General features: G+C 44.7%; 1 protein-coding gene across 2 annotated transcripts; it reads right to left on the reverse strand.

Annotated features, from left to right (window-relative positions):
- Positions 1–8,322: 8,322 nt before the first annotated feature.
- LOC104057034 (ras-like GTP-binding protein RHO) lies at positions 8,323–11,986 on the reverse strand. Of its 2 annotated transcripts, XM_009558360.2 has the most exons (3): positions 11,864–11,986; positions 10,514–11,153; positions 8,323–9,734 (listed from the first exon to the last, which is right to left on the reverse strand). In XM_009558360.2, the coding sequence occupies exon 2, from the start codon at positions 11,149–11,151 to the stop codon at positions 10,558–10,560; it is 594 nt and encodes a 197-aa protein (XP_009556655.1). In that variant the 5' UTR covers positions 11,152–11,153; positions 11,864–11,986; the 3' UTR covers positions 8,323–9,734; positions 10,514–10,557. The 2 variants fall into 2 exon arrangements, with proteins under 2 accessions (XP_009556655.1, XP_053919611.1); XM_054063636.1 differs by having other exon boundaries at positions 8,323–11,153.
- Positions 11,987–12,596: the final 610 nt, after the last annotated feature.

Raw genomic sequence — 12,596 nt, forward strand, 5'->3', positions numbered from 1 at the left:
CAGGGAGTAAAGGTATGGCCAAAACACTGTTTGCTGCCCTCCACTGCTGCACCGTGCTGCCTGTCTGTCCCCCACATACCCAGGGAGTGGAGGGCTGCTCATCCTGCCTCAGAAATCCAGCTGTTTCCTGCGCTGCACCAAAAGCAGAATGACCAGCAGGTTCAGCGAGGTGATTCTGCTCCTCTACTCCTCTCTCGTGAGAACCCACCTGTGTCCGACTACGGAGTCCTCAGCACAGGAAAGACAGGGACCTGTTGGAGTGAGTCCAGAGGAGGCCACAAAGATGATCAGAGGGCTGGAGGACCTCTCCTGTGAAGAGAGGCTGAGAGAGTTGGGGCTGTTCAGCTTGGAGAAGAGAAGGTTCCAGCGTGACCTCGTTGCAGCCTTTCATTGCCTAAGGGGGGCTTAGGAGAAAGATGGGCACAGATATTTTAGCAGGGACTGTAGTGATAGGACAAGGGGTAATGGTCTTAAAGTAAAAGAGGGATCCAGAGTAGGAGTAAGGAAGAAATTTTTTGCAATGAGAGTGGTGAAACACTGGCACAGGTTGCTCAGAGAGGTGGTGGATACCCCATTCCTGGAAACATTCAAGATCAGGTTGGATGGGGCTCTGAGCAACCTGATCTAGTTGAAGATGTCCCTGCTCACTGCACGGGGTTGGACCATATAACCTCCATGGTCCCTTCCAACCCAAACCGTTCTGTGATTCTCTGACTCTTCCCTGAGTGTCCCCAAGACACAGCTTGCCTGTCATGAAGACAACAGGGAACTGAAGTTCTGTTGTATTGACCTGAAATGATGCTTCAAAGCACACAGAAACTGGAGATTGGAGCCGAGAATTGACCCTGGGCTTCTTACAGCCTCCCTACCCTGCACCAGCAACGATGATGAAACATTTCTCGACTACAATGAAGAATGGCTGCACCGAGAGAGCTAAGACAGGAGTCCACGTGGCTCAGTGTTTCAAATCCTTTGCCTCAGTATTTTTCCAGCTACCAAAATGTATTTTTTTTTCCTCCCAGACAGATATTTGGCAGCAGAGTTAAATGAACTCTAAGGGCTGAAATAACTTAGAGCCATCTCTGGGAGCCAAGTGATGCATGACAAAGAGCTCTTCTGTCTTTACAAACTCCTAAAAGCACATATGACTCCTGCATCCTGCTTTTCCATTGAGACTTCCAGACATCTTCCAGCAGGATCACTGCGTTGGTTGTGGGCAATCTAATATCAGTGCTATGTCACCTTGTCTGTTTATTCAGTGAATTGAGATTTTCATACATTGGTGCAATAGAGAAACTCAGCAGAGAATTCACTTGGGGAAAGAGAAATATGGCTAAGACTCTGAGGTTGAGGAATTTAAATCAAACTCTCTTTCAATAAATGCAACCCATTAAGAGCCTCTTGATTGCCTATTTGAATATTTAAATTTAAAACGCTACTTAGAAAGGGTAAATAAAGTATGCTTGAGTTCTGCAAATTAAATTTATCCTCACTTAAAGTCCACTGAGAGATACCCCGAGGGTGAATTTGCCCTACATCTCATTTCTGCCCCGGGGTGTTTTCATAGCAGCCTGAGTCATCCAAAGCTCCCAAGCTGAATTAATTTCTGAATCTCATAGTTGATATCCCACAGACAAAGCCATGTCTGTGACTCAGGAAAGCGCTGATTAATGCCGAGCTGGAATAAGCCAGGCTCTGCTGTTTGCTTCTTCCCTTTTCCCCCCAGCTTGCTGGAGTCAGCCTAGCTTTCTGTAATTCCCACACAATGCCGGCCGGCACCAGGGTAAGGCAAACACCCTGTGCATGGGATGGGGAAGCTGCACGTGTTGGTGTAAGGGTCTTTTGCCCACCCCAGCAGCTGCTCTTGAACACCTGCAGCCATTCTGCTGCAGCTGTGCCCCCTGCAAGCCTAGCCAGTGCTCCTTCGCTCACGCTACAGATGCCACCAGCCTCATCCCTCCCTGGAGCTCAGCTCCAGCTTCTCCAGACCATCCTGACCCTGCAGGATATGTTTTTCCAAAGCTTTTTGCTTTTGCCTGCTGGAGAAGCACTGAGCTCCTTTAGGAGGGAAGAGACCCTGCCTCGCTGGAGATGTCTCTTACCAGAACTTCATACAGCGACGTTCCATAGCCAGCGAGCTCCGCCGTGGGATTTCTCACTCCCCCACGTGCCGGCGAAGTGTTGAGGAGCTGCATGCACCAGTGGTGATGCCTCAGGCAGCTGGATTTTTCTTAGTGTTTTTGACTCCTCTGCTTTTCCTCTGAGCATTGAGCTGCTTTTTGGGCACAAGGCAGAGGCATTGCTCGTGTCTATGGAGCAGAAGTCCTGGTGGGGAAACGGCAGGGTCCTTGGCAAGCTCTGAGCTCACAGTCCCCTGATCCTCCTGCAATTTCAGCTGGGCTTGGAAGCATTTCGGTGGCAGTGAGCGGTGCAAGCCCAGCTGTGCTGGGGCTTTGCAGCCCCTGAGCACATCCCCGGGCAGCTGCTGGCAGCCCTCTGATGGGTGGTGGGGTGGTTCTCCTGCTGCACTGTGGTACACAGGCAGATGGTGCCATCAAGATGATTAACAGCACCGAACCCAGTTTGCCAAGAGCCTATTGATTTTCCAGAAGGGTAACAAATTTTCTCCTTATGTACTAGCACAGAGCCTGAAGTGATCTGCTGTATAGCAGGAGGGAAATCAGTTTTCAGCATGATTTAGGGAGGGCTGTGTTGCATATAGACAGATACCAATATGATCTTTCTTGAGTGCTGTTACATACAGCCTTAATAACTAATTAGAGATAAATAACATTTATGTTTAACACTCATTTGTAGCTGAGCTAGAGCAGCAGACTGGGTGCCAAGGCCAGGTGCTACGCTGGGTGGATGATTTCCCGATGAGTGACAGTGAGTAAGGGTTGACCTTAGGCTTTTACTTTCCCCAGGGGTCTTTAAGGTTGGGTGTACAACCTTTACGATTGGGTACGATCTTTAAGGTTGGGTGTAGAGAAGCGACTGTGCTGCTGGCATTAACCTCTTGACAGACTGAGAATCTGGGAAGATCTCCAGTTAGCAGAGTTTACCAAACAGGATGGCTCTTGTCATATAGCATGTGGGTTGTGGCCAGACAGCAGCAAGAGACCTCATGAGACCCTGCCACCACCAGGAGCTCCTCTGTCTCCTCTGAGGTGGTTCAGCCCCTTGTGTCAGGTACTGTACAAACATGAAACAAAAAGATGGTGCTGAGTTTGCAATGCTCTCTCTTGATACGTCATCACAGAAGTGTGTCAAAAAAGCCTCATATGTATTAACTGGAGACTTTTCTGTATCCATCTAATTATAAAGCCAAGTCTGTTTTGTCATAGGAATCCAAGTATCAGGGCAGTAGCAGGTAGTGATAGGACTAAGCAGAATGCCTATAAATTGGAGAGGGGCAGATTTAGACTAGACATGAGGAAATTCTTCACAATGAGGGTGGTGAGGCACTGGCAGAGAGAAACCGTGGCTGCCCCCCATCCCTGGAGGTGTTCAAGACAACATTGGATGGGACTTTAAGCAGCCTGATCCAGTGGGATGTCCCTGCCCATAATGGGGGGGGTGAAATTAGATGATCTTTAAGGTCCCTTCAAACTCCAACCATTCTGTGATTCTATGATTCTACGAATATTACAAGTTTCTTTTCAAGACATCGGATGCTGCTCATTCCCAAACCCTCAATTTTCCCTCTGTGGCCCCTGCTCGATGCTGAAGTATTGGCTCAGTGAAGGGGACCATGGTGATGCTCTCTCAACTGACCGAGTCCCATGGGCCTTGAGCTCCAGTAGTTGGGGTAGAAGTCAGTGTGCCCTTTCCAACAAGACTGGGATGAAAAAGGCAAAACTGAGCTGCTTCCTTCGTATTTCAGAGCACCATCATCTGCTGCCAATTTACTGCTAATGCACCATATACCATGTTTACAGGTCACTGGAAACGAACCTGGACTCATTCATCGTTCGCAACAGCAAAGCAGTGCTTTAGTGCAACATTAATTTAAATTTACCTTCCTGCAGAAAACTGGTGGACAAGGAGCCTTCCAAAGGATGCATTTTTATGAGCTCTCTCTTCTACATTTGGCTGCTGATAAATATTTATTTAGATTTACCCTGCCAAAGGCCTTAAACACAGCCACATTTCATCTCCTCCCAGAGCTAAGTGGTGGCAAAGAGCGGTCAATGATGGGCAGCGCCGGCGAGCCAGGCAGGAGCAGGGAAATGCACAAGTGTCTTCCCATGGTGGCTGGGGAGTGTGACTAAAGCCTCACGCCAGGAATGAGGAGAAGCTTAGAGGCTATGAGGGGAGGAACCCCAATAACCGGGTGGGGGAAGAACCGCAGTAACCCAGTGGGGGACATGAGCCCCACGGAGCCTCAGCCCTGGGTGCAGGGGAGCACCCAGCACCCTGAGCTAAAGGGAAAGGCTCTTATGGACTGCGGGGGGAAGTTACTGCCTAAGTGGTATGGGGCACATTATGGGATGCAGAGGAGAAGCATCTTGGGATTGCACGAAGCTTACTCTGGGATGTTTAGGGGAGAAACCAAGGGGGAGGAGAGGGAGGGATCTGGGTGGTTTGGGAAGGAACAAGTGTGGAAAAGCAGAGCAGTAAGGGGATAAAAGGGGCCAGTGACGTGGAAAGAGTTGGCCGGTCGGTGTGTCTGTCCTGCCGTGCCCTGCGCCTGGTCAGCAGGGCCTGTCTGTTCATTGAACTCCATTTCAGATGCTTTTCCTGGGTGAGTAACTGTCTACTCTGCCTGCACGTGTGCTTGTGGGTCGAGGTGAATCACCTGCGAATGTTAAGCAGGACTAGCTGGCGAGTAGGATGAGAGGCTTTGGGAGCCGGGAATCGAAGCAACCATAAGCCTGGGCTGCATGCTGAAGGCACCACAGGTCTGTACTTTGGCTCTTGGAGGGAATGGAAGATCCTGGCCAGCTGTTGGGAAGATTGTGGTCTATGAAAGTTAACTGAGAAACCCGTTTGTGTGTCTGTGCAAGAGTCCACAGGGTATGAGAGAATCCAGGGGCCAGCTACTGTGCAGACTGAGTGTCTCAGGCCAGTGGCTAGAGGAATCCACATTGTAGATACGTCTGTATAGGTATACATAGATATATTTATGTATATATTCCATTAATGGGCTTTCATCCTGATCAGCCAGAGAGCCAAACAAGATGAGGTCTCTAGTCTTGTTTGTGTTTGTGTGAGTGTTGTTTGTGTGTTGCCTGCCATTTATGTATGTAGATATGTTTTGAATAAGTGTGTTTGTGCTCATGTGCCTACTGGGATCACATGCCCAGCCTCACCGCCAGCTGGACCTGGGGGCAAGGAGCTGTGGCAGCCTCTCCTCTACCGGGACATTGGATTTGGCAGCCTGTAACAACAATAATGTGTTCACTCGGGCTAGCAGCTGGGTTTGAGCCAAGGCTAACCTTTGCAAAGACCATCCTGCTGCCTGAGTAAAAGAATCAAAAGGGAGAAGATTGCTCTTTTTAATGCCTTCAAGCTTACAAACTCCCTCTCAACCAAAGCTGGATGACAGCAGGCAGCTAAATTCCCTGCTCTCAGCACCTCGGCACATCCAGCTTGTGACACTGCTTGTTTCAGCCAAAGCTGGGCTGACAAAGTAGCCCTTAGTGGCATGGAACTGCTCAGAAACCAGTCATTGGTGTGATTCATGACTGGGATGTTCCTCTGCCTGTCTGCTAAACAGACACAGCCCAAAGGGTGTGCTGAGACAACCCCCCAAAACTGTCTCACCCTGACACAGGAGGTAGCTGGCATAAAGCACACATTCGGGAACTGAGCAGATTGAAATATGAACACATCAGCAGAGTGGAGGTAGTTTAAATGATGGACGTGTCCACTAGCAGACATGAAGGTGGACAAAGAGGGTTTTGAGGCCTCAGGGACACATAAAATTTAGTTTTGGCACATAAAGTTGCAGTCCTTCTGCCTTTTTGTACTGTGAGCTGCTGTGGAGGAATACCACGATCCAGCCCCTTAATTCCACCAAAACATAATAACAAATTACAGGCTCTCGTATCAGTTTGTCGTTCTCTGAGTGATTGCAGAGATACACTCTAAGCTGATGAATTATTTAAAACAGATGCAGTACATTCCAGAAAATGAATTTGATTAAGTGGCAAGATATTATGAAGAAAACTGAGACAAAAGCCTAGGAGAATCTATTCTCACAAAATACAGTATGCTTCCTGTCTGATGATAATTTTGAGTAAACAGATGAATTAATATGTGGACTGACAGATTGTCCACTAGGAAGACGTATTTATACAGGAAACCAATGCAAAATGCAGAATGGTCTTGCTAAGCAAGACGTATTACCCTCTCTCCACTCCATTCCCGATACAGGCAATGAAAAAGAAATAACACATGGCACTTTTTTTTTGTCTCAAACTCCTCTTTTTTCCAAACTCCTTTACTATGTGCGGTGCCAGGTATGTTTTTGCTGAAGCACTGTTGATACATCACTTTGTAGGTGTCACAGAACCTGAAAGGCTCTGCCTAAATCTCTGTACAAAACGCATGTCTAGATTGTCATCACAATATATAGAACTTTATAGAGGGATGTGGAACAAGTGTTTAAAGACATGAGTGTCCAGGAATTCTTTCTCCCAACAAAGTCAGCTTGTCTATAAACCCTCTCTTGACAGCATTCTTAGGCATGCAGGCTACTACAACGCTACTGCATGAAATACATCAACTATCTTCACACTGAAAATGGAAAATTAATCTTACATATTGCGTTATTATAGTTTCTTTCTTTCTTTCTTTCTTTCTTTCTTTCTTTCTTTCTTTCTTTCTTTCTATCTCTGCTGAAAGACATCAATATAATTTATTTGCATATTTGCTTCATTGAAATCACAAAGAAGCTCTTATTTAATTGCAAAGCATATCACCATAGTCACCTAATATAGCATAAATATCCCTGCTGTTTCAATTGGACATCTGTCTAAAACTGTTTTGGTGGTGAGTAAACAGTGTATTTCATCATGGAAATGGCCCTCTTGAATGATACGTGAATGTTCAGTTAATTTCGATCTTCCCATCCACAGTATTTCTTTCCTTTGCTTTTCCTTCCCTTAATAAAAAGCCATATTGAATATTTAAATTCACAAAAGTAAAAAAAATCGGTTAATAAACCAATCTGCTATTTTCCATTCTTCTCCCCATCTCTCTCCCTCTTCTTCTTCTCCTTCCCTCCACTCCTCTCCCTTCCAACACTGGAAGAAAGATTTGTATTAAGAGGATAGCACTTCTGGCTCAGATCTAGCCTGGATATCGACTGCTGGCAGTGTGCTTCTATATGGATTCATCGCTATTGATTTTTGTTCCAGGTTTCGGATATGAACATGTATCAACTTTCCCAGTGCCAGTCTCATGCAGACCTTCTAGCTCTCCCAGGGCTGATATCGGAGCTCTTCCCATCTGAAGATAGATAGGCTGATATCTGAGCACGAGTCCAACCCCCATCCCAGCAGGCCTGGGGGTAGGAAGCCTAACACCAGCTAGCGGGTGTATGTGTGCTGCAGGCTCCTAAAGACGCAATCTTAAGCAGTAAGGATGAACTAGCACCCATTTAGCTCCGTGCAGCTATGAGGCAACAGCTCCCTCCCAGCTGCTTTGCAGTGCACAGTCTCCTCTGTACAGTCACACAGACTGTAGCTTGTGGAGGAATAGAGAAGCAGTCCCGGATACCTATATCTTAGGCAAAAATCCTGACTACTGGGTTATATCCCTTTCTTTCTGAATCACAGGCCAATGTGAAAATACAAACCCATGCAAAATACAAGAAGTATCCAGTCTGTGGTTTTCTCCCGGGAACCAGATGCTCTGAAATATGTAAAAATGTCTAACGGATTTCTTGAGCAGCCACATCCTACCCTGCTGTTGCAAAAGTGCTCTGAGACAGATAAAGAGGAAGGACCTTGGGCAGCCTGATCCAGTGGGACGTGTCCCTGACCATGGCAGGGGGGTTGGAAGTGGATAATCTTTAAGGGCCCTTCCAACCCAAACTATTCTATGATTCTATGATTCTATGACATTAGGATTTTTTTGACAAAAGTGGGAAAAAAAAGCATTTATACAACTTAAGCAAAAGGATGATGAAAAACCTCCCACGTATTTCTCTTTTCCAGTTGCAGAGGCGTATACAGTGGAAACAGATTGCTATCTTTTGATTCCACATTGAAACAATAAAAAGATTAATGTTAAGAAATAGAAACTAAGATCAGTGTAACAACAGTTTAATTTAGAGATATGTACAGTAAATACTGAGAGTGAAACCAGTTACCCTAATCTTGAACAAAGCAACCTTCTGGAGGAAAATACTTGTTTCTTTAGATTGAAAACAGATACTAGGTAAAACGCTGACCAGTGTCCTACTAAGCAAGAAGCAGGGTAATCTCAGATTCACCAAAGTGGTCTGAACTTTCCAAGCAGTGCAAACAGCGAGTGCTCAGCATCTTTGCAAAACTGCCTCCTTCCAATTCCATACTCCACATCAGAGGAACCCGAGGCACCGGTGTTCTTGAACTTATCTGCAGTTTAATCCTCCCCACCCACATATACACATATAAAATGGAAATAACAATTTAAGCCTATCTACATAAATACAGCTCTTTGAAATGCACTAATGTATGTTATTACCTGAATCGGGGGAGCACTTAGGCACAGCACACCCTCACATCCAAGTTGTGTGGAGAATAGTTTTAAAATTTCGGTGTAATATTGGGTTGCATAGAAAGGATTGTAATAGGCAGAGAGGGAAGGAAATTAAGGTTCAGAATTGTCAAGGAGGGAAAAAAGAAAAGGCAAGAACAAGGAAAAAGTCAAGAAAAAGAAAGCCCCAATAAGCAGGTAGTTACATTGGGCAGCAGTTTAAGTTTCTCAGTTTTGAAAATGGAAATAATACCTACGTATCACCAAGAGGTGAGCTGGCAACCCATGTTGAAAAGTGCTCAGAAATTCTTGGAAGAAAGATACTTTTGAAAATGTAAAGCATCATCCTGATGGATGTTATTATGGCAAGGTGATGGTGAACTTCAAAACTGCTGCTAAAAAGTGATGTAGAAGGAAAACAACAACCCATCCAATAATAAATATTTGGCCAACCTCAGTATTTCTACCCATGGTACCATCAAATACCAGTGGGAAGAATGGGGAAGAAAAAGTCTTGTGTGTATTTTACAACAACTATCACCTGGAAAAGCTAGTTTGCTAAGTGTACAGCTCCAAGTGGCATAATTACTCTTGTTTTGTTTCCCCCTGGGAAACTGCAACCAGGCTGCCAGAGTGATGAAAGGAAGCCGGCAAGAGAAACTGATAGATTTCCACGTTCTCCTAGTGCCTGACAGTTATGCTCTCTTACCCCTGTTCAGGATCAGAAGGGTTCACCCGAAAACGTTTCTCCTTCCAGTTACTGTGTTATTTGCCTTCAAACCCTGCAGCCATGTTATTTGCCTGCTCCCAGACTTGCACCTTTGACGTCAGTCCATAAGTCAGTCCTTTGGGCTTTCAGCAGTCACTGTTTCATAGAAGGGAGGAGTATGAAAAGGAATCCAAAGTCTTTCCATTTGGGTCCATCTCTGTGCCTCTCTGAGATGTTCTGCTTAGGTTGACAGCACATTTCAATCCTTCCAGATTGTTAGTGACTTGCAAGGCTGAGAGCATTCCCTTTCCTTCATGTCTTCTGCCTGCAAATGCTAAGGAAAGACAGAAGGATTTAAGATACATTCAGACCATAAGGACAAAGAGGTTTAGAAACTGAAGTGTGGTCTTTTTACTTTTCTCTTTTTGAAGTAGGAATTCTGTCAAGAACTGGATTATCCTACCCCAGGGCCCGACTGTTTTACCCCAGTTTGTTTACCCATGCCTGAAGAAGAGGTGGAGATAGCACTGCTGTCATTGTACCCTATGCTATACATTGCATTCCTGATGCATTTATGGAACCAAGGCCACATCAGCTCTACAAATGAATCTTAGAGAAAGTCAGACCCGTTCTGCCAGTCAGAAACCCGCTGCAATTAGCACAGCAGACTATTGGATATCTGTGTGGAGACTCCCTTCCCTAAGGACATCCTTCAAGGAAGTGTATGGTAGGGAGTGCACACTAGGAAACCTTGTCAGCACTGCTGCTTGCCGTAAGCCTTGCAACCAGGAATCCAGGATTAGATTCACTAAACATGTTCTTGTGCTTGTCCCAAAAGTTCAGTTTTAGGTTCCTGTCCTAGTCCGTGTGTTTTTCCTTTGACCAAAAAAAGACCTCTGTGGAGAACTGTATGTAGCTTGGTCATTGCCATTTCTCAAGATCAGTACTAAACTCAAATCTGGAATTGTGCTTTTCAGCATGTTTTGGGAGTGGAGAAAGAAACCAACCCAACTTTTCAAGTGTGACACTTTGCAGACAGTTTTTTTTTTCCTTCCATAACATAAAAGCATGCTTTATAGCACCCACGCAATAGCAACAAAGACATCTACTTACCTTTCCTCATCATAAAATCCAACAAAAAAATAAAAACCCTCCTCTTACAAAATTTGGCAGCGCCTGTAGTGCCTCTTTCTCCTCCTTTTCTGATTTAATGCACATTGGCTAATAATCTTCAGGGCTGTATCAACACCTTCTTTTGTCTTGGCAGAACACTCCAGGTAAGCATACGCCCCAATTTCGGCAGCTAAAGCTTTTCCTTCTGTAGTGTTAAATGGCTCGTTGCTGGGAGTAGGTAGTTTCTCCTTAATACTTTCATCATCCCTTAGTTCTATCTTGGTAGCAATCAGAATAATAGGTACCGTGGGGCAGAACAGTTTGATTTCTGGAACCCAATAATCAAGGATGTTTTGCTGTGAGTCAGGCCTGTCCACGGAAAAGCACATTAAAATAATGTCAGCATCCTTGTAGAACACTGAGCGGAGACTTTGGTAACTGAATTCATTCTTCCCTGCCACATCGCAGAGAATTAGTTTCATCTCCTTCCCATCGACCTCTGTGTCAGTGGTGTAAGTGTCAAACAGAGTTGGCTCGTAGGACTTGGGAAGCGGTTCATGACGCAGAGCAAAGAGGAGGCATGTCTTTCCACAGCGGTCATCTCCAACTACTGTTAGCTTTCTCTGAGGAGCATCCATCCCTTGAAAACCAAGATGAAGTAAAAAATGGATTATTCCCATCTAGGCTGCTTTTGTTTTTATGATGTTGCGGAGGGGAAGAGAAGAGAAGAGAAGAGAAGAGAAGAGAAGAGAAGAGAAGAGAAGAGAAGAGAAGAGAAGAGAAGAGAAGAGAAGAGAAGAGAAGAGAAGAGAAGAGAAGAGAAGAGAAATTCCATTAGTTTGGAATTCTCCCCCTTATCTCGCTTTTCTTTCCATACTCCTGTCTTATCTTCATTTCCTATTTTTTTCCCTTTTTAATTTCTCTGGTATAAGTATCTTTTGAAATCGTGAGTAATTTGCTCTTTGCAATTACTATAGATCAAACAATGAAGGTATAAACCAAGTCTGGATGTAACCAAGCTTCCTGCAGCATCCTATATTTCTGTTTTATCATCTCAAGCATTGTTTATGGTCAGTCTTCAGTCCATAACAGATTTCATTTTCTAGACTGAATGACTTAATTTTGTAAGAGAGATGGAATACAAAACACTGTACTAAACAACTATCCAAATTGATTCGATTGACTATATTTTTTCTGCCATGGTCTGCTAGTGGAATTCTACCAATTTTTGATAGTTATCCTGTCTAAGTCCATGCTGCTTTTGCTCACAGATCCATTGTCATATGGGAATTAAGAAGTCTTCATACACTCACGGTTAATTTATAGGAGATAGAAGGTTATTAGACTTACAGAATAGTAATGTCCAGCATCAACCTTCTTCTCTTTCTTGATATTCAGTATTAGATTGATTTCTTCTAATATCGTTGCTGCCCCAGGTTCCTTAGGTCACAGGTTCCTGCAGACACAACCTACCTCTACTCTTCAAAGACTGTCATGATGACCACAGTATTTAAAGCAATGGGTTGATGTTTCTTAATATAGCCAACCAATCTACAAAGAGAAAATGGTGAGATCATTGTTTTTTAAAGAAACCTACTTTACTGGCAATAAAGTGGAAGTTACACAACTCATTAACAAATCATAGTATGTTTACTTTAGAAATTTCCTTGTTCCTATTGCAGAAGATTCATCTTGAGTGAGCATTGCAGTACCGAGTGTGCCAAACTTAGGTACGTGCGTGCGGGGGGCTGACAGTATGGAAGTGTAACACAGCAGCAGGTCTCCCAGACAGACCCTTGAGACACCCCTTTCCAGATCAGAGAAATGAATTGCAGAATGAAAGAACAGATGAAGCGGGAAGGGATCATCTAGTCCACCCTGCTCTGCTCAGACTAGAACAGGCTGCTCATGACTGTGTTCAGCTGGGTTCTGAATATCTCCAACGATGGAGATTCCAACCCTCTCTGGACAGTGTTTGTTCATCCTCAAAGCAGTGAAATGAAGTCTGTCAGCCAGAGAGCCTAAAGAGAAAGAACTGTCTGTGTTAAAGATACTACCTTGAACTCCAGAGATGAAGACTGAA

Source organism: Cuculus canorus, chromosome 3 (assembly GCF_017976375.1).
Source record: "Cuculus canorus isolate bCucCan1 chromosome 3, bCucCan1.pri, whole genome shotgun sequence".
Classification (NCBI taxonomy): Eukaryota; Metazoa; Chordata; class Aves; order Cuculiformes; family Cuculidae; genus Cuculus; species Cuculus canorus.